Consider the following 22,697-nt stretch of genomic DNA (forward strand, 5'->3'; position numbering starts at 1 on the left):
CATTTCATGTAACATTTTTAGAAAATTTATTTTAAAACTTGTTCTTGATTTAGTGAGATCAGCATATTCACATCTCTAAACAATATGTATCTGCAATTTGAAATGACAATAGTTCTTAAAATTTAACTTTATAGAGTTGTTTATAAAGTGATTAAAAATAAATATTATGCTTGATTTACCTTGTATAAGGAATTAATTTTAAATATAAATCAAGCATGGAAAATTTTATCGAGTATGCTATTTATATTTTTCATGATGTAAATATGTTAAAAAGAGATGTTATATTGGTGTATCATGTCGAATCATGAAACTACGCAATGTTGTACCATCTTGATGATTACATATTCAAAAAGCCTATGAGTATTTGAAAACCTCATATTTGTGGCTAAAAATTGTTTTAGAATTGATGCACAAAATTCTTGGCTACTCTCTAATAAAAGGTTCAAGCACAGCCACCGGGGCCAATCATTCGCAACATATATTCAGAAACTAGTTCTTTTGAACCTCTATCACAGGGCCAAATGTGATTTCAAGCATGCACCACAGGATCAAATATGGTTTCGAGCCTTGTCACAGGGCTAATCGTGGCCATACTCACAAAGACTGAGAGAGGGTTGTATCTATAATTATTTCTTGAAAATTTTATGAAATTATAGTTTTTAAACAGTTATATTTAACCTAACTTTTCACTCTTATTTTGAAAGTTAACTGCTTAAGTTGTTAACTACTGTGAATCAATTATGGAAATCTTATCCTGATTTACAATTTACATCCTTTATGATATCTGCACTTATCTAAACATTTTTATTCTGTGCTTGATCCAACTAGAGGTGTTAGAGGTATCTTGCAGGATTGTTAGCTTATTACTTTATTTTTCCGGTCATCTTTCAAATGCTGAGAAGCAGTAAGGACTAGGTTATGGGCAGTGTCCTGGAGAGCTTAGGTTTAGTTGAATTTCCTTATTTGGATTTATTTATGTATTGGAAAATATTGTTGAGATCTACTGGTGATTTGGAGACCATATCAATGATTAACTTCATACTTATGAAATTATTAAATATTGATGTTAAAATTATAATCTTTGGGTTTTAGATGGTCCAAATCTTAGCACAACCACTTATAATTATAATAACTCTTTTTGGAAGATCTATATTTGGACTAAAAGATGCAAGAAAAACTCGCATGTCTTATGGGCCTAAGCCCTATGGGATTTGCAGCCATTTGTCATGTGTTTGGCTCATGCCAATGTGTCGGAGCGTGATAGACGCCTTGTAGAACAGTACAATCTCAATATAGATGACACACTGGCCCAAGATCTTACGAACAAAACACCAACACAATGCCAAGAATAGACAAGAAATATAAATCTGGAGAGACAAACAAAATTTATTAGAGAAATTATGACAAACCGAACCAATGGTCGGCTTCCATTGTGCTCCAAAAAGAAGTCTTACAGTGTACCCACAAACTCTCTCCTTGAAACCAAAGACACCCCTTTTTAATCTAAGGTTCTCACAGCATCGTGGTTCACCACAACATATATATATAAATAGACTTCCACACTTGTCCTAGTAGGACAAAACTTGGGTCCTACTCTTGAATTTACTATCCAACACCTCCCCAAAGCTTTCCTAGACCCACTCAAATACTCCATGGCAACTTGTGAGAATTCATATTCAAACCAGACTCAAAACAATCACTGAAAACAAAAGGTCTATACAAGCCGGGGATAATACTAGGATAATAAATTAGGAATTAATTCTAGTATGACAATGATAAGCAATGAATGTCAATAATATAGCAGAATCTCTTCCTTCCCTGTAGATCTTTCTTTCTTGACTTGTCACTTGAACACATTCATTTCCATCCTCATGTAGCCTTTTCATGAGATTTCAACTTTGATACTTCTAATTACATAAAGACTTCAATTTTAAGAAGTCCGATCAATTGTTATAAAACCTGGTGGTCTACATTAATACGACTCGTCAACCTCCACATATAATTAATAATTAGTAAAACAAGACCACCTTAACTCAAAACACATCTAAGTGCTTCCATCACTTCCAATTCAACCTTTTCATTTTCCTGCAATAACTACTCTTCTTTCATTCATAACATCTGAATCTTTCTGTTGCGTTCTTGTAGTTAAATTACCAGGGCAGCATTCTCCTCGTGTAGATCTACTTCATCTTGTGATACTTCTTTTTCTCCCATAAAGTATGTCGCATTTGATAGTGATTTCAGTTGTATCCTGCTCCTTTGCTCTGATTATGGGCATTGAATTTCTGATGCATACGGTTAGAATCATCAATTGATAAGCTGTTCACGAGCAGATCATGTTTGGCTGGAAATTCAACTTGATATTGGCTCACTTATTAAATCAGCCAAGGATAAGCTCAAATTTTGAGCTCTAGAAGTAAAAGCATCAAACTTGAGTTTGGCTGAAAATAGCTCAAGTGGTCCATAAATTATATGATTAATCATTTTGTAAATAGTAAGATCTTTTGTTATTTTTAAGTATTATAAGATTTCTATGGAAAAGATGTATTCACACACAATAGTTAATCAATATAGCCATTGGATTGAGAATAGATAATATTAGATGTATGCCCTAGAAGCCAATTTGGCTGACACATTGTTGATTCTAGGGACATAATTTTGTACTTGACTATTTATTATTGAATAAATAAAAGGCATCTTTTCATTCATATTGTTTATGTGTCTATGAATCGTCCAAGAAATTAATAAGATGATGATACATATTCTCAAGAGTTGAGAATTTAAGCCATGTATCATTGGTGATTAATTTCTAAATGCTCCTGATCAATGGATCATCACGAGGACGGTGATTGATCCGATCAGTGCACAGATCACTTTCCTTCTGGATGGACGAGACTTGAGTCCACAGTGTAGGGACACTGAAGTGATAGTGCAGGTGCTTGTTAGAGAACAAGGGTACTGAGCGTGACCAAAACAAGAAGTCACTTGGATGTCTATCCACTCGTCAGTGACTTGCTTGATGTTGCAGTAGTGTGACTGGTCCTTTGACCTGCGGTGCTTCGGCTACTCACAGTGAGGTTATTGTAGTTTGACTGCACACATACATGGTCTCTAGCCATATGGGTCCATGCAGTGTAGATTGGCTGCAGTAAGTTCACTGTAGGAGTAGGGTATGCACCTATAAGGAATCTATCGACCTTGATAGAAGAGGAGTGATCCTATGTGATTTGTTAGACTGAGTTCTAAGACCTTGGCCAGGGCAGTAATATAAAGTGGAAAAAGAGTTTTTCCATTAGCGAACTCGAGTCGAATAAATCTTGACATATGACAGACGATGGGGTTTGACGAGTTGTCCATGACCTCCGTCCTGTAGGGATCCACGATAGTAGGACTGTATCACACGTTAACTGCACCTAGAGGTTCATCATTCCATTCTGCTGGGTAGCCACTACATGCTGCTAGGTGTCACTGGTGGATGGTGGGACTCACAGGGATTATCTCGATGATCGATAAACCTTAATAAGTTGAGTTGGAATCGTTCCAACCCATTGAAAGGAGTTTTCAATGATATTGAGATAGAGATCACAATATATCTCACTACCAGTCAGAATAGAACCTATGGGGTCACACACACTAGAAGTATTGACCGATCCGATGGTTGAAATCGTGATTAGGAATCACAAGTAATCAATTTGATTGATAAGAAGTTGAAGAAGGAACAAAGGGAATTAATTAATTGGACTTGAAACAAGAGTCCTACTTCGGATAGGATTCCTAGAGTCCTAATTGGATTAGGACTGGGAATCCTAGTTGGAGTAGGACTGGAATTCCTACTTAGAATAGGATTCCTACAATCCTAATGAGATTAGGAATTTTGAATTAAAATTGGATTCCTACTTGGAGTAGGATTCCTAGAAATCCTAATTGGATTAGGACTTCGGATTCAAATAGAGTCCTAATTGGATTAGGACTAAAATTAAATACATCCTAATTGGATTAGGATTCCTTAAGTCTAAATTAATTATTAATCTAATTAATCAACATGACTCCTAATTGGATTAGGATTGAAGAGTTCAATTGAGTCATGGTTCATTCAAGTCCTAATTGGATTAGGACTAGCCTAGATTGGATCCAAATTGGTTCACCCTTGGGCTAAGCCTAATTGGATTAAGGCTAAACCACATTAGGGCCTCCCAATCCTCATTAGATGAGGATTAGGGCAACATGAGAGGGAGGGGCTCACGCCCCTCCTCCTTGGATCTCTTGGTGCGGCAACAAGAGGGGCCGGCGCCCCTCTTGGTAATACATCAAGGGCTCCTAACTTGTAGGAGCCCTAGATGTTATAAAAGGAGGACTCTTGGGGGCTGACCTAATAAATATAGGAATCCCCCTCCTCTCCATCACGTGGCCACCCTCTCCCTCCCTTGGTTCAGCCGCCAGCAAGAAGAAGGGAAAAAGAAGCCATGGCGCCCTCCTCTTCCTCCTTTCCTCCTTCCAACGCAGGGAAAAGAAAGTAGGCTGCAGGGGCCTTGCTTCTTCCTCTTCTTCTTCCTTCTTCTTCCTCCTCTCAAGTACATTCATGAGTTGAAAGAAAGAGAGGAGATCAGCCATCAAAAGTTATCTCTGCAAGGGAGCTAGCACCCCGGTGAGATAGAAAGCTTGGATCGGTTCCTGCTTCGTGTGGATACCCGTAGAAGCCGGACGTTTGAACGGCTTCAAGCGAACCCTCTTCCAAAACCACGAATTCAGATTTGCGGTGATCATCTACCCGCGCAAGGTGAAGATCTGATCTTCCTAATAGTTTTAAAAAGTTTTAATTCTTACCTAATTACGAAAGGTCTCGAAACAACGTTCATGCGATGAACGTCGAACCCGTGCATGCCGATTCCGCTGCCATCTGATTTTTGTTTTGAAATATCAGCGGCATGGGCGGGTTCCCAACAGTGGTATCAGAGCCTAGGCTTCGTAGATTAAGGTAAGAATTAAATATCTAAAGGCTTATTAGATCTGAAAATTGAATGATCATGCATGCTGAAAATTTCTGCATGCAGATTTTTCAGGGGTGCTGATTTTTGCATGCTGATTTTTATGTGATAAAATGATGATTCTAATTGCGTTGTTAATGAGATTACAAAGTTTAGAATCATGATTAGCATGATCAGCGACCTATGTCATGATATAATCAGTTAGTTTTCAGATCTGAAAATTATAATTGTTGCATACGGTGATGATCATAGGATTCAAACCCTTTTGGTATCAAATGTAATGACCTGCGATGTGATCTGCGATGTCATGTAATTTTTCAGATGCTTGCATGCATCTTATTTGATGTTTTGAGAGGCCTGCGTGCCTCCTAAAAGGAGATGTAATTTATTTTTATTTTTATTTTACATCTGGTTGTATTTCTGTGATGTGATGTACGTCAACGATCAAGTCGAAGACGATGCATGAGATGAACAGGGGTCTAAGCGGTTGATGGCGATTGGATCAAGAGTTGGTCAAGGATCGAATCAAGGAGGCTTGGAACCAATTCAAGAGTTCAAGACCATTTGATCGATTGACGTGCATGTGCTTGTAATACGACCTAACTAGAATCCATGATCATCACCTATTTAAAGTTTAGCTTTAATTTGATGCTGCGATTATAACTGCCTGTGATGTGCCGTTTGCATGTGATGTGAATGCGACTCGGGTAGATAGGTTTACATGTGATGTAGCAAACCCAATTGAGACCTAAATCAAAACCTCCTCAATCAAGTCGAGAGTGAACCGACATGAGCAAGTCATATTAGATTAATTGATCTAATTGGTGTCTAGGAAAGCATGAAAGGTAGTTACTTAATTAGGACCTTACTCTCTGAGTAAGGGGAGCCTCCCACCTGCTTACCTGGCCAATTGTTCGATTACCTCTTATGAAGGGCTCAAGTTGCAAACACTAAGACCTGATTAACCAATATTAAGTCAATAGGTCTTCCACTGTAGTAGAGCTGCTAAGGCCTTTCTGATGTTGATTTGTCTCGGCTGGACACAGTGGTCAAGTTGCATCGGGGGGCTGGACCTCTCTATAGACATGAGATGTTGTAGGGTAAAGGTGGGGTTGGGCACCAATAACTGTTAGGTGAGGACCCAATGACGACTTTATTCCTACGGTTATACGGTGGGTCTGACTTAACTAAGCGATGGGACCAATAACTGTTAGGTGAGGTTTTCATGGCTTAGAGACCAAGTTACACTGCAACATGCTTGAGAAGCATTGTACAAGAGTTGTACACTCACCCATCTATGTGTCACCAATAACTGTTAGGTGAGGTGGCATGTAAATCGGTGGAACCGCAGTACCCACTAGAAACCCTAGTCGTGTGGGATTTCCGTTTCCCTACCAGGGGAGTGTGAGGGATTCGAGAAAATAGTGGGAGTTACATTTGTTCTAAAAGACCTTAGAACAGATTAGGATCAAGTACAAAAGTCTAACTAGAATCTTTACTCTCTGCAGATACAATGTCAGCTTCAAACCCTTTGACCCGTATTCTTGAGACCAACCGACTGACCGGAACCAATTACAAAGACTGGCTTAGAAATCTCAAAATTGTTTTGGACTGTGAGAAAATAGGCTACATACTCGATTCAGATATCCCCACACTACCAACACGTCCTACTGATGTTCAGCGTGAGATGCATAAAAAGTGGTTGGATGATGACATTAGAGTAAAATGCTATATGATGGCATCCATGTCTAATGAACTCCAATGCCAGCATGAAAATATGAAGACTGCTAGGGACATACTGGCACACCTGCAAGAGTTGTATGGTGAGCAGAGTCGCACAGCTCGTTTTGAAGTGTCCAAGAGGCTTTTCAAAGCGAAGATGCGCGAGGGGTAGTCTGTCCATGATCACGGTCTGACCATGATCAAGGACCTAGAGGAGCTTGAGAAGCTCGGTATGGACATGCACAAGGAATTACAAGTGGATTTGATCCTACAGTCACTTCCTGATTCATTTGGTCAGTTTATAGTAAACTACCACATGAATAAGATTGAATGCACTAAGACTGAACTCATAAACATGTTGGTAACTGCTGAGGGAGCCTTGAAAGGTTCAAGGGGCAATGTCCTTGCTGCTGAGTTGACTTCTGGTTCCAAGAGAAAGTCTACTTGGAAGAAAAAGAAGCCTGCTAAGAAGCAGAAGAAAGACAAGAAGCCAAAGAAGGAAGTTCAAAAGAAAAAGGCTGACGACAAAGGAAAAATGTTTCCACTGCAATGTCGAAGGCCACTGGAAGAGAAACTGTCCTTCATACCTTGAGAGCCTGAAGAACAAGAAAGGTGACACACCTTCAGAAGGTATAGACTTGCTCATAATTGAAACTAATCTAACGGTTTCTTCTACTTCTAGTTGGGTTATAGATTCTGGTTCTAGTGCTCATTTGTGCACTACCATGCAGGGTCTAAAGAAAAGTAGAAGGCTGGCGGAAGGTGCGGTAACCCTTCGGATTGGCAACGGGGCAAAAGTTGCTGCTGTGGCTGTGGGCACCTACCATCTGCGACTACCGTCTGGATTTAGTTTATTACTTAGAGACTGCTATTATGTACCTGCTGCTAGCAGAAATTTGATTTCTGTTTCATGTCTAGCACAGGAAGGTCATGTTTTTACATTTGACAAAGACTGCTGTTCTATTTATTTAAGAAATAAAATAGTCGCACGTGGTTTCATGATCGACAGTCTCTATCATTTACATATGGATGTATCTGTGAATGTTACCGAGCAAGAAGTGAGTGCCAAAGGATCCAAAAGATCCAGAGATGAGATAAACCAAAGATATTTGTGGCACCTCAGGCTTGGCCATATTGGAGAAGACAGAATGAACAAAATGGATAAAGATGGGCTTTTAGGCTCATTGACTTCCGAGTCATATCCAGTTTGCGAGTCCTGTCTTCAAGGAAAAATGGCTAGACTGCCCTTTGTAGGACATGGGGAGAGGACCACTGAAATACTTACCCCAGTACATACAGATGTATGTGGCCCATTCGATGTGCTAGCCAGGGGACGTTATTCTTACTTCATTACCTTTACCGATGATTATTCACGGTATGGGTATGTGTATCTTATGAGACACAAGTCTGAATCTTTTGAAAAGTTCAAAGAGTTCAAGAATGAAGTAGAAAAACAAACTGGAAAACCTCTTAAGGCTCTTCGATCAGATCGAGGAGGAGAATACCTTAGTGGGGAATTCCGGGACTATCTCAAAGAAAACGGCATAGTCTCACAATGGACACCTCCGGGTACACCTCAACTCAACGGGGTGTCAGAGAGGAGGAATCGGACCCTATTGGATATGGTCAGGTCCATGATGAGCTTCACTGATTTACCTATGTTCCTTTGGGGAGATGCCTTACTCACAGCGATTTATTTATTGAATAGAGTTCCCTCTAAATCCGTTCCCACCACACCGTATGAGATATGGCATGGTAAGAAACCAAGTCTGGGTCATCTCAAGATTTGGGGATGTCCGGCCCACGTCAAGAGACTACAGGCGGACAAACTAGAGGCTAGGACCATAAGTGCTCGTTTTATAGGATATCCTAAAGAGTCATTAGGATACAATTTTTACATCTCAGAGGATCACAATATGTTTGTGAGCCGTCATGCCATCTTCTTGGAAAATCAGTTTATCCTTGATAGAGGCAGTGGGAGGAAAATTGAGCTTGAAGAGAAAGTCTCTAAAAAGCAACGAGTCATGGATCCTATAGAACCCATTCATACAGAGCCAGTACACGATGTCCCTCAACCACCTCGTAGATCTAGTAGGGTCTCCCATCTTTCCGATAGATACTTAGGTATACTAGAAGAGGATACCGAGGAAATGTTCCTAGTGGGAGATAGGGATCGCATACAGGATCCCAAAACCTACAACGAGGCGATATCTGATATCGATTCCGAGAAACTGCTTTCCTGAATGGATATCTTGATGAAGATATCTATATGGAACAGCCTTTGGGTTTCACTTCCAGTGATGGAGATCACAAGGTCTGCAAGCTGCAAAGGTCCATCTATGGACTAAAGCAAGCATCTCGGAGTTGGAACACTCGTTTCGATGACGCAATCAAAACGTTTGATTTCATCAAAAACGAAGAGGAACCGTGTGTTTACAAAAGGGTTAGTGGGAGTGCTGTCGTTTTTCTCGTACTGTACGTAGATGACATTCTCCTGATTGGGAATGATATTCCCATGCTAACCTCGGTCAAGGTCTGGTTGTCAAAAGAATTCTCCATGAAAGACCTTGGGGAAGCATCCTATATTTTGGGAATAAAGGTCTATAGAGATAGATCTAAAAGGATGCTTGGCCTTTCACAGAAAATGTACATAGAGGAGGTGCTGAAGAGGTTCAGCATGGAAAACTCCAAGAGGGGTCTCTTACCCCTAAGGCATGGAATTCATCTCTCCAAGAAGATGTGCCCCAACATATCTGAAGAGATTCAACGCATGAGCAAGATACCCTATGCATCGGCAATAGGGAGCCTCATGTATGCCATGCTATGTACACGACCTGATATAGCTCTTGCTGTGAGTGTCACAAGCAGATATCAGTCGGATCCAGGCAAGAAGCACTGGATAGCTGTGAAGAACAGTCTTAAGTACTTGAGAAAAACTAAGGACATGTTCTTGGTCTTTGGGAGAAGATCAGAGTTGAAGGTAGAAGGATGCACACATATTGATGATAGAAAGTCTACATCAGAATATGTGCAATTGTGGTTCAGTAAATTGGAAGAGTTCCAAACAACCGATCATTATAGATTCTACCTTAGAAGCTGAATGTTAAGCCGTATCTAAGGATGCAGTGGAAACCTTCTGATTAAAAGTTAATTGCAGAGTTAGGTGTAATGTCATTAGATGCCATAACACTTTACTGCGATAACATTGGCACCATAGCACTAGCTATGGAGCCATGGTCTCATCAGAAGTCCAAGCACATAGAGCGGCGCTTCCATCTCATACGCGACTATGTTGAGAAGAAATATGTAGAGGTGCAGAGAGTAGACTCCACAGAAAACGTGGCAGACCCGTTCACTAAGCAGCTGAGTCAGCAAAAGACTGAAGCCCACCTTGAGAAGATGGGCCTAAGATATATGACCAATTGGCTTTAGTGCAAGTGGGAGATTGTTAGATGTATGCCCTAGAAGCCAATTTGGCTGACACATTGTTGATTCTAGGGACATAATTTTGTACTTGACTATTTATTATTGAATAAATAAAAGGCATCTTTTCATTCATATTGTTTATGTGTCTATGAATCGTCCAAGAAATTAATAAGATGATGATACATATTCTCAAGAGTTGAGAATTTAAGCCATGTATCATTGGTGATTAATTTCTAAATGCTCCTGATCAATGGATCATCACGAGGACGGTGATTGATCCGATCAGTGCACAGATCACTTTCCTTCTGGATGGACGAGACTTGAGTCCACAGTGTAGGGACACTGAAGTGATAGTGCAGGTGCTTGTTAGAGAACAAGGGTACTGAGCGTGACCAAAACAAGAAGTCACTTGGATGTCTATCCACTCGTCAGTGACTTGCTTGATGTTGCAGTAGTGTGACTGGTCCTTTGACCTGCGGTGCTTCGGCTACTCACAGTGAGGTTATTGTAGTTTGACTGCACACATACATGGTCTCTAGCCATATGGGTCCATGCAGTGTAGATTGGCTGCAGTAAGTTCACTGTAGGAGTAGGGTATGCACCTATAAGGAATCTATCGACCTTGATAGAAGAGGAGTGATCCTATGTGATTTGTTAGACTGAGTTCTAAGATCTTGGCCAGGGCAGTAATATAAAGTGGAAAAAGAGTTTTTCCATTAGCGAACTCGAGTCGAATAAATCTTGACATATGACAGACGATGGGGTTTGACGAGTTGTCCATGACCTCCGTCCTGTAGGGATCCACGATAGTAGGACTGTATCACACGTTAACTGCACCTAGAGGTTCATCATTCCATTCTGCTGGGTAGCCACTACATGCTGCTAGGTGTCACTGGTGGATGGTGGGACTCACAGGGATTATCTCGATGATCGATAAACCTTAATAAGTTGAGTTGGAATCGTTCCAACCCATTGAAAGGAGTTTTCAATGATATTGAGATAGAGATCACAATATATCTCACTACCAGTCAGAATAGAACCTATGGGGTCACACACACTAGAAGTATTGACCGATCCGATGGTTGAAATCGTGATTAGGAATCACAAGTAATCAATTTGATTGATAAGAAGTTGAAGAAGGAACAAAGGGAATTAATTAATTGGACTTGAAACAAGAGTCCTACTTCGGATAGGATTCCTAGAGTCCTAATTGGATTAGGACTGGGAATCCTAGTTGGAGTAGGACTGGAATTCCTACTTAGAATAGGATTCCTACAATCCTAATGAGATTAGGAATTTTGAATTAAAATTGGATTCCTACTTGGAGTAGGATTCCTAGAAATCCTAATTGGATTAGGACTTCGGATTCAAATAGAGTCCTAATTGGATTAGGACTAAAATTAAATACATCCTAATTGGATTAGGATTCCTTAAGTCTAAATTAATTATTAATCTAATGAATCAACATGACTCCTAATTGGATTAGGATTGAAGAGTTCAATTGAGTCATGGTTCATTCAAGTCCTAATTGGATTAGGACTAGCCTAGATTGGATCCAAATTGGTTCACCCTTGGGCTAAGCCTAATTGGATTAAGGCTAAACCACATTAGGGCCTCCCAATCCTCATTAGATGAGGATTAGGGCAACATGAGAGGGAGGGGCTCACGCCCCTCCTCCTTGGATCTCTTGGTGCGGCAACAAGAGGGGTCGGCGCCCCTCTTGGTAATACATCAAGGGCTCCTAACTTGTAGGAGCCCTAGATGTTATAAAAGGAGGACTCTTGGGGGCTGACCTAATAAATATAGGAATCCCCCTCCTCTCCATCACGTGGCCACCCTCTCCCTCCCTTGGTTCAGCCGCCAGCAAGAAGAAGGGAAAAAGAAGCCATGGCGCCCTCCTCTTCCTCCTTTCCTCCTTCCAACGCAGGGAAAAGAAAGTAGGCTGCAGGGGCCTTGCTTCTTCCTCTTCTTCTTCCTTCTTCTTCCTCCTCTCAAGTACATTCATGAGTTGAAAGAAAGAGAGGAGATCAGCCATCAAAAGTTATCTCTGCAAGGGAGCTAGCACCCCGGTGAGATAGAAAGCTTGGATCGGTTCCTGCTTCGTGTGGATACCCGTAGAAGCCGGACGTTTGAACGGCTTCAAGCGAACCCTCTTCCAAAACCACGAATTCAGATTTGCGGTGATCATCTACCCGCGCAAGGTGAAGATCTGATCTTCCTAATAGTTTTAAAAAGTTTTAATTCTTACCTAATTACGAAAGGTCTCGAAACAACGTTCATGCGATGAACGTCGAACCCGTGCATGCCGATTCCGCTGCCATCTGATTTTTGTTTTGAAATATCAGCGGCATGGGCGGGTTCCCAACAGATAAGTGTGGGATTCGCATTCTCTTTGTTGGCTCTCTTTGCAATAGTAGAGGTCATATCCTAACCCCTTTCTCCCACTAGAACTCACCACCACCAGTCACCAACTTCCATGGTCATCTCTTCTGCAACTCACCTAAATGTGAAAAAATAAATGGAGGCCTATTCCACCCTCCTCTCTCTGATTAAATGAAGAAGTGCAGTGGAGAACATCTATAATCCAACTTTGCCTTCTTCGCTACAGCCTCTTTGTCTAATTAAGCCCCATTACTGGAATGATATAGGAGGGCTGGAACTTTACAAGGAGTGATGGAGTTTCAGTAAGAAGGCATGGAGAATGGCAACTGGCCTGGCCCCAGCACCACCTGTCATGGAGATGGAGACTGAACCAATGGGACTTGCAATACACATTGTCACAATGTTGATCCTTGCCCAGCCCATCTCTCCTCCTTCCCCTCCATGGTCCTCCAAGCCCTCCACTGCTCCTCCATTTTTAGCAAGGGGAGTGGCTATCAAGTTACACAAACCTGAGCTCATCTCAGTTCGTACGTCGAGTTCAAGCAATCCGAGCTTGAATTGGCTTGGTTCTATATGAACTGAGCATGAGCTGAATCTTCCCAGCCTGACATGAGCTGACCATTAACCAAGCTTGAGCTGGCCTCAACTTGCTTGCATTTGGCTTGTTTACTGCCTTATATATGGTCTTGTTGACCTCCGCTTGTGCATAGAAATGTAGTAGATGATCTGGTTCCAACTTGAATACTTAGTGTCAGGGGAGCAATCTGCGCTGCATCTAACAAATTTCTAGTAAATTCTTATTGGACATGCTTGCCTATTTTTGTTAATCATAAATGCACATTCAAATGTTTCAATTATCATCATTGATCCTTTGTAGGCACTCTTGATCATTACTTATGAGTCACCAGTCATTGGGTTGCCACTCTTTCACACCACTCATCTGATATGTGACCAACAATACTCTGAGGCTCCAGACTGCTTCAAACTTCTCTATTTTTATTTTATTTTTTTATTTTCTCATGTCTCTTAGAGGATCCATTATCCTTATGGTTACTCTAAGGAAAATGGCCTCAGCACTAGCAAACCCCATTACTAAACATTTCAAAGAATTTTTGAGGTCTGGGGTCCTAAGATAAAAATCTGGAAGCACTGTTACAATTAAACACTCATAATAACTAACCTATTCTACTTTTACTCATGCGAGTGAACACATATGATGACGGGGAGGAATAAAACAAAGACTCTTAACATATATTATTACTAAGGCAACCAAAAAAATTAACAAATTGGGAATCTGTAATCATGGGACCACACCCTGAGACTAATTATAACTCTCCTTTTCATTCCTACTCCTCTTTCTTTCTTGCCTTACCATTTGAAGACACCCATCTTCATTCTTGCATAGCTTTCTCATGAACCCTTCAACTTTCATTGTTTGTAAGATAAAGACTTCATTTCTGAAGATGTCTCTTTCAGACAACTTAATAGTTAACATGTAATAGGATTCCTTGACTTCTACACGTTTTTAAAAATATTTCTTGACTTCTGGACACTTTTGATATTGTGATTTAACCCAACAGTGCGCTCTTCTAGTTTGGTCTTGACATCTAAAGCTAACAACTATCACACTCTAGAAAGTCTGTTGGGATGAAATAGAAAAGCATTTTGGAAGGCATGAAGAATTCAAGGCTATGATCGGAATTAAATACTCAATCTTACATATTATGTCTTACGAAATTTTTGAGAACTATTACGCCTTCAAAAAATGAAAAGCATTTTCTAGACCATGAAGAATTCAAGGTTATGATTGGAATTAAATAGTAAATCTTACATCTCATGTCTTCAAAAAATTTTGAGAATATATTATGCCTTCAAAAATGAGATTCAAGATATCATAAATTATATATATCAAATATAATGGTAACTGATGAGTATCTTTTACAGAGTTGTAAACAAACATTATGAGGAAATGCCACCCGTAGATGTTATCTCCTTACAGGATTCTCTTATGCAAAGGAGGCATGTCTTAGATGCTTCCATGATGGTAGATAATCAAAGGCAATAATGCTATGTACCAAAACGGTTCTCCAAAATGGTTTGAGAGGGCATGTTAATACTGAATTCTCATTTGTTCTGGATTCATATCATTACAGAGAGATGAGAGAAACATGTGTTTCTCTGACTTGTTCCATACAATTTGCATCATGGTTTCGGCCTAGTACTAGGATCCCCTTAATTTCTTGCCATTACTGATTTTGAGTGTCTGTGTGAACTTTTAACATTGTAAGCTAGAGAAGCCTTCATAACAGTTTCAGTGGGTAGGATTCACTACACCTTTGACTTTTTGGTTTTATCTCTCATACTAATAAGTAATGTTAAGTTTCTTTTTGGATTAAAATTATCAATGCTAAAGGGTTTCATTCTCAAAGTAAATGTACAATGGGCTAGTAATTAACGGTGTAAGATGGATATTCTATTGCCAAATTTTTCAAATAATTCAATCACCTGCCAATTTGCATTCTTAGATTTCAGCCTTGCTTGGGGATTGTTGTCCTTCAGATCTTATGCAACCTTGGATATGATTGGCGAATGCATAGTCAAGGGTGTTTTGGGGAACAAAGTGACAAATAGAATCTAAATGGAATATCTGAAATTTAAACTTCTCATTCTTTTCAATAATATATAGATTTTCCACCTCCTTATCAATCATATGAAAGCAAAATCTCACAACCACAAGTATCGTAATTAAATAGATTAGTGTCAAGCCACATAAGCTAGTATAATCAAGCATCTGCATTAAATATTTGACCTCAAGAAATAAAACCCTTGAATGACTAATAAAAATAAAACAGTAATTGAGGGAAGAGTGCCTGCTCATCATGGTAATATTAACAGTTATTGTTAAAGATACAATAAATTAAAAGAGAAAAAGACAACAGATGTTTCCATACTAAACTAAATATAAGAAAAGTCATGGCATTTTGTTTGCCTATCAAACCACAGGAAGTGAATCTTTTTGGCTTTGTAAAGAAATAATTTGCAACAGCAATAAAAAGGCCAATCATTTTGACATCATGGCAAGTTTGAGAGTGGTTCCACGTATCTTCTTTTTACTAGTGTGGTTACCTTAACTGCCTTGTAGAGCTTCTGTTCCTCAGCATAAAGCTTTTCAAGTGTCATGCAATGGTTTTGAGGCCTACAAGCATCGCTTGCTTCTTGAACATAAGCACCTCTGTTAGACTGTGGGGGTCTGGAAGACCAGCTCCAAGACAATGCATTGAAGACCTTGGCAGACTTTAAACTCTTCCCTGTGGGCAAAACAGGTTGCAAATTTTTGACTAAAATAAAACTGTGATACAGAAAAAAAAAATCCTGCTAAATCTGAGAAAATGTATCACTTCAGAAGCTCCCCTACTGTACAACTAATTAGCTCAAGGTAATGTTGTAGGAACAGTTGTTAGACCCTAGGTTCCAAGTGTAAATCATAGGACTCTACTTACAACAAAGTGGAGGAACCAATTCAGACACATGTACATTTGTGTTCAAATTTCATATAAATGTTTAGGAAGTAAGAATGGACTCAGTCTGGTGTAATTTTTCATGTCATAGTAATATATGCATGGACAAGATAAAATCAAATTGTAATAACAGAATCCTCGTGCTGCCCGTCAGTATATTTGTTCATGAAGAGCTCTTCAGTCTTGAAGAAGAATTGGTTGAGGTTGGAATAATGTGAATTGTGAAGTATAGAAGATAAAGACGCTGCAACGTATTTCATATATTGAATCAACAATAGGTCTGTTATTTGGACCTGTAGCCTCGGAAACAATCCAGACCCATGAACTTTGGGTCGGGTACGGGTCCAAAGACATACCCTACTTGACCCGCACATAACATGAAACCAATGATTTACCTGATATAAGTTATTTTGTATAATTTTATTCCTTGGTTTTTCTTATAATTATTTTAATAAATTACAGTTTTCCTTCCACCACCATCACTTGGCCTCTCATGTCGCCTCCCACGAAAAGTTTCCATCATCACGGTTGTCCCACATCCAACCATCATTCATTATCATTTATTTCTTTTCTCTAATCACCTCTAGTTTTCCACATGTGGACCTGTTGTTCGCCCAGAATGAGACCCAGTCCACACCTGACATATAGACCGGAAGAGTCTTATAGCTCCATGGATACCAGACCGGAACCCGAATTGATTGATTGTGGGTAGGGTCTAGATAAAAATTTAGACCCAATCCCCTTTAGGGTTCAGGGTCCAGGCTGGCTGGTAACCTAACCCAAGCTGACCTGATAGCGCCCCTAAAACTACCTCCTACCATTCACTAAGTAGCAGTATTTGCAATGTAAATATGCTACAGCCAAATACTCAAACTTTTGTTGCTGATTTTCCTCTGGAGAAAAACAAGTAGTTAATGCCAGCAGAAAATTGACCAGCAATTTTGACAAATGTATAAAATAACCTAAACTTGTGAGAACACCCTAAATAACGATAACTTTCAATTATATGCTTTAACCACTGATTTGTTAGAAGCAGAACTCTGAAGCTTGACTGAATAAGGAAAAAACATGCATATTTTTCTTTGCTAAAAGAATTCTAAGGATAGGTGCTACTACCTGATAAAAAACTTCGTCAATATAGATGTTTCAAAAGAAACCATGCGATAGTCCAGATACAACTAGAAGGTACATAGTAACAAGTCTTATCCTGTGAATCTGGTGTGTTAGACCTTCTGCAGTCACACTGATGTAACAAAAATACATGCAAATTCCACTCCTCTATCCATATGCAAGCGAAAACAATATCAGAACCCAAAAAAACCTATATAACAAGCAGGTTAGTACTAAAAGATATAATAGAGATAATAACACTAAGGTAAAGAACCATGTGGGAAGGGACTCCTTCAATGTCATAAGAACAAAGAACATGCTGTCATGTAAATAATATGAGAAGCAACATCAGATACCCTTTTTCCCTTCAAAGTCACAGGGATGACGCTGGCCGTGGTTGGGCTCCAGAAGAACTGCCACATCCCTCCCACCTGCCGCTGCTTTCAAGAAATAATCATCCAGCTCCTTCACAATCCCCGCCAACGTCTTCTTGCTCCTCCACACCACCAATGCCATGTCAGTGTCCTTGGTGTACCAACTCACTGCAGACGAGTTATCATCTGTGAATTCTCTGACTGGAGAGTTCTCCTTGATGGGATTCAGCACCACATTCTGACCAACCACTAAAGCATTCTCCTTCCCCTCCACCTTCTCCTCCTCCTCTGCATCATCCCCAAACTCCGTGTTTGTCTCCGCCCAATCCTCTTCTTCCACGGCAGTCTGCACCACCTCTCTTCCATCCTTTCTTTGAAGAACTGGAGAAGGCGAATTTGAGCAGGTTGGCAGACCGAATGGGTCCCAGAAGTCCCATGCCGAGCTGTGGACCAGAGGTGGCGGCGCCGGGCAGCTGCCATTGTCATCTATATCAATTGAGTCCTCTTCGGTACCCTCCTCCTCCCCCTCCTTCGTAATTGAGCTAAAGTGGGGAGGGGGTGGAGGGGAAGGGGGCAGAGGGGGTGGGGGGGGCGGCGAGGGGGGCAACGTGAGGCTGGGCAGGGCATTCACAGGGACCATGGACTCCACCTCTGTGAACTGCCGAAGGGTGGCGCCGGTGTTCCTCAGGGACTGGAGATATGACATGTGGGCAGCAGCGAGATCCGCCCTGCGGCTCAGCAGCAGTTTCATGAGCCTCTTCCTCTCCCTGCATCTCTGCGCTGCCTCATCCTTCTCCACCCTTGAGTGAACGCACCCCATCTCCCCCCTCCCCACACCAATGCAAAGAAAGGAAGAGTGTAGACAGTGTTCTCGATCAATCAACTGAAACTGGCCTCCAACCCCATAAAATTGTGGAGAATGGTTCCTACTACTCAATATCTAGCTTAAAAGACCAAATATGGCTACCATGCGTCTTGAGCTAGAAATGGATTAGAAAATATGAAAAGGTCCAAAAGGGAAGAAGCCAGAGATGCTTTTAAGACGACTACTTTAGCTTAAAAGCTAAGCAGCGTTGAATCAAGAATCCAGAACCCAAAAAGCTGAGATTTTTCTCTCTCCACCGAGACCAGAGAAGAAAAGTGAGGATTAGGGAACCAAGAGAAGGGAAGAGAATAGGGAAGAGCCCTCGCTACTAAATCCACTGAATATGGCCTCAAATTTCCATAAAAGTCCACGTATTTGTGGAACAAAAGAAGGAAAATGGTTTACAGTACTCGACCTCTAGCTCACAAAGCCAAATGTGGCCATCATCCCATGGTCTTAGATCTCGGAATGGGTTAAAGGGTGTTAGAAGAGAAAGATAAGAGAATCCAGGAAAGCTTAAATGCTAAGCGGTGTGGAGAGAAAGATACGAGCAGGGGCAGTGGGAGGCCAGGAGAGGGACGAGGAACAGAGGAGAGTTGTTTCCAGCTTCCTTTTTCTTTAAGAATCTAACTTCATTTGGTGGTTTTAGACAAGAAGGAAAAGAAAAGGAAGAAGAAGATTGTGGGGGCAGAACGGTGTAGGGAGAGTCAGATGAGGTGTTTTCCTGTCCCCAAGACCGTGTCCCCCCTTCTTTCTCGGCCGGGTTAATGGGCTCACGGGGGTAGAGAGAGAGAGAGAGAGAGAGAGAGAGAGAGAGAGAGAGAGGGGGGGGGGGGGTGTGGAGCGTGGGGAGAGAGAAAGAAATAAAATAAGGAAAAGAAAAAAAAAAAGGAACAAGTGTGAGATGGGAGGAGGCAAGCTGGTGGCGCAGGGTGCCACGAGGAGGAAGAGGGGGAAGATGTAAGATGTTGGGAATAATTTCGGTAACACCTTCTCTTGTATGAGTGTTCTAAGACACCTCAGCCATTAACCAAAAATATGTTGTATATTTTGTTTAGTGCTTTTTCTTCAAACTAACGTCCTCCAATTTCTTAATTAGAAAATTATAATTATTAAATTTTTAAAAGTATTTTTTGATAAATAACAGCTAATGGTTTGTAGCATCAATCTTGCATCTTTCACATTGTTATAAGGTAGTCTATACCCTTCTTCTAATAGGCGTCAGAGCTCACTAGCGATGATATGGGTGTAGTTTACCGAAAGTGCCTATTTATTAGCTAATATAAAAGTTTTATATGATGGGCATCTGTTATTAGCTAACATGGAAGTTTTATATGATGTGAAATCACTCCCGCTCCCATTAATAAAATCCACCCCCAACCCTAACCCTAACCCTAACCCCATCTCCTCCCTCAACCCTAGCCTCCAACCCTCTTCCCCACACAATTCCCGCCACCGCGTCCCCTGGCCAGCTCTACCGTTGTCCACGTCTCCCATACCCCCGTCCCCTGGCTATTGCTGCTCACATCCTCCTTGTAAAACATATAGTTCCCATGAACTAGCTAATCCTCGAGGAATCATGTTCAAAAACCATCTTATTTGAAGTAGGTGGTAATCTAGAGGCTATTAGAATAGTTGGTATGGGTGGTTTGGAGAAGAGCACCACTATGCAAAAAGTATTTTGTGATAGCAAGGTAGAAGACAAATTTGAGAAGAAGATATAGATATATGTTTCACAGAATTTCACAGAGCAAGAGATTGTAATAAATGTGTTAAAGAACCTGGGAGATATAGGCCCTGTTTGGGGGAGCTTTTGGAAGGCCAAAAAGCATTTTTCTAACCCTCCAAAAGTACTTTCAGATAAAAAATGGTGTTTGGTAAAATTTTTGGAAAGCTGTTTCAGCTTTTGCGGGAAGCTGAAAACAGCTTTGGGGTGAAGCTCCAATTTGGAGCTTTCCAAAAACGTTGTTTTTAGCTTTGTCGGGAAGCTGTTTTTGGGACCAAAATATTCCATTTAAATCTCACTTTTTTTTTCCAAAACCCTCATCCCGCCTCTTCCTCTCTCACCCATCCCCTTCCTCTCCCTCTCTATCTTCTTCTTCCTCTCAACGCCGCCGTCACTGTTCCTTCTTCCTCTTCTTTTTTTTTTCTTTTTTTTTGTTTTGGGAGCTCGTGGTTGCCCATGGTGGCAGCCACCATGCCGGCCACCACCCATGGCCGGCGACCCCTCTATATTTCAATAAAATAAAATAATAAATAAATAAATAAATAAATAAAATAAAAAAAAAATAATGAGTGAGTGGCAAATAATCTGATCTAAATAAATAAATAAATAATATTAGTAATTATTTAACCAATTTTATCACCTAGCTAGAAAATTTATTAGAGAGATAAATGGTTATTAGAAGGATGAAAAATTAATTTACACTAATAATTATAATATTTTATATATTTATTATTATATTATACTATAAATATAATATTATATTACATTATATCATAATACATTGATATGTTATGTTAAATAATTTAATATTATATTAAATTATTATTCTATAATACATAATGTTATAATACTATATTATAATAATATTTGATTACATTACATTAATATTATACTATATCATATATTTATGTATTAATACATATTATATTTTATTATGCTCTGTTGTATAATACTGGTAATATCCTTTATGGTCATTTTGTCACACAAAAGTACTTTCTCAGTTTGTTTACTAAACACATGTTAAAGTGCCACAGTACTTTAGAAATATAGTTACCAAACATCAAATAGCTTTTTATAAACGTTCTGCTTCAGACAGCTTTACTTCCAATAGCTCTACTTCCAAAAGCTCTACTACTAACAGCTCCTCCAAACAGGGCCATAAGCATTGGAGATGATGAAGGAGAGTGGTTGAAGAAGATTCACCGCTATTTGTTGGGCAAGAGCTATTTACTGGTCTTGGGTGATGTCTAAATCTTAAAAAGTGGCCATTGGATATGCTTGAATAATGGGCTACTAAAGGAAAATGGTAGTGGAGTCATAATAACAGCAAGAAACAGATGGGAGTCGCTGACAAGCAACTTCATCAACCCAAATTCCTCACATGAAAAGAGTTAGTCTTTGTTCTCAAGGATCACCTTTGCTAGGATTTGTGAAAATGATCTCGATTTCAAGTTGAATGAAGTTGGGGTGGAAATTGTAGGAAAATGTGGTAGGCTGGAAATTAGCAATTAAGACTATTGATGGGATGATGTTTTGTTAACCTACTACTTCATTGAATGGAGATAGACTGTTGACAATTTTCATGAACAATTGGCCCAAAACAATAACTTCGTTACAACTTCATGCAATGGAATTATGAAAACTTTGCTCTCACCTAAAAAACCACGTTTCCTTTGTTTCTCTATTTACCTTGAAGACTGCATGGATTGGAGAAGGATTTGTCTCTGTGACATTAACCGTGAAATTTGTGCTCTCACCTTTTCTTAGTATGAACCATAGAATTAAATAAGGACCATCTCATATTTTGTTCTCTTAGTTCTGATTTATTTTCTTCTTAATTTTGAGCTTCTGGATCAATTTTGAGCTTTTGGATCAGCTCATATTTTGCACATCATGTACGTAAGCATCCTCTCTTCCGAATGTTCAAGTTAGCACCACATGTATTATAAACAGAAGCAATCAAGCATATTACAGCTACTCCAGGTAATTGCTCGTAAGTTGGATTGGAAGATTCTGCATATGAGTTTATATTTTGCATCATTAGTATGCCATATTCTTGCATGCAAGAGTGGCTTTGGTGATTATAGGTTTGTTTCTAGATGGTGACATAGTAACCTAATATTATTAAATTCTCCGAATTGTTGGTTGAGAACTTGTGCAATTCTTCCTTATTTTCTGAACGTTAATCATGAAATTTGTGCTCTCATCTTTTCTTAGTTCTGATTTCTAAACATTAACCGTGTAATTTGTGCTTCATCTTCCATGGAATTTCTGATTTGTTGCTTCTGATTTATTCTTTCCTTGTTGCTTTTGACCAATCCTAGCTAGGAACGAGGGCCAGCGTGATGGAGGCAACGGCAGGGGCTATGCGGCCATTTTGGGGAGGAGGGCTAGGGGTGGGGATGGGGTTGGGGTTGGGGTTAGGGATCGAGGGTGGGTTTTCTTGATAGGGTGATGTGATAATAGATCCACATCACTATATTACCTCTGCATCAGTTGACAAGTGGCACTTCCAGTGAACTACCTCCACATCACCTATTACGTAGGCACTGTAAGCAAGCTCTGACCCCAATTAAGAGGAGGATGGAC

General features: G+C 40.0%; 1 protein-coding gene across 1 annotated transcript in view; it reads right to left on the reverse strand.

Annotated features, from left to right (window-relative positions):
- The window catches only part of LOC103723483 (benzoyl-CoA reductase subunit C, putative (DUF630 and DUF632)), a 33,081-nt gene extending 13,635 nt beyond the window's left edge, over positions 1-19,446 (reverse strand). Inside the window, exons 1-2 of the mRNA XM_008814400.6 lie at positions 17,500-19,446; positions 15,642-15,823 (exon numbers count right to left, since the gene is read on the reverse strand). Coding sequence (XP_008812622.5) covers positions 15,642-15,823; positions 17,500-18,337 — 1,020 coding nt within the window. The 5' untranslated portion in view covers positions 18,338-19,446. The remainder of the gene's footprint in view (positions 1-15,641; positions 15,824-17,499) is intronic.
- Between the last annotated feature and the right edge of the window lie 3,251 nt (positions 19,447-22,697).

Source organism: Phoenix dactylifera, chromosome 14, assembly GCF_051530095.1.
Source record: "Phoenix dactylifera cultivar Ajwa chromosome 14, Ajwa_hap1_PhDact_Kaust_v1.1, whole genome shotgun sequence".
NCBI lineage: Eukaryota > Viridiplantae > Streptophyta > Magnoliopsida > Arecales > Arecaceae > Phoenix > Phoenix dactylifera.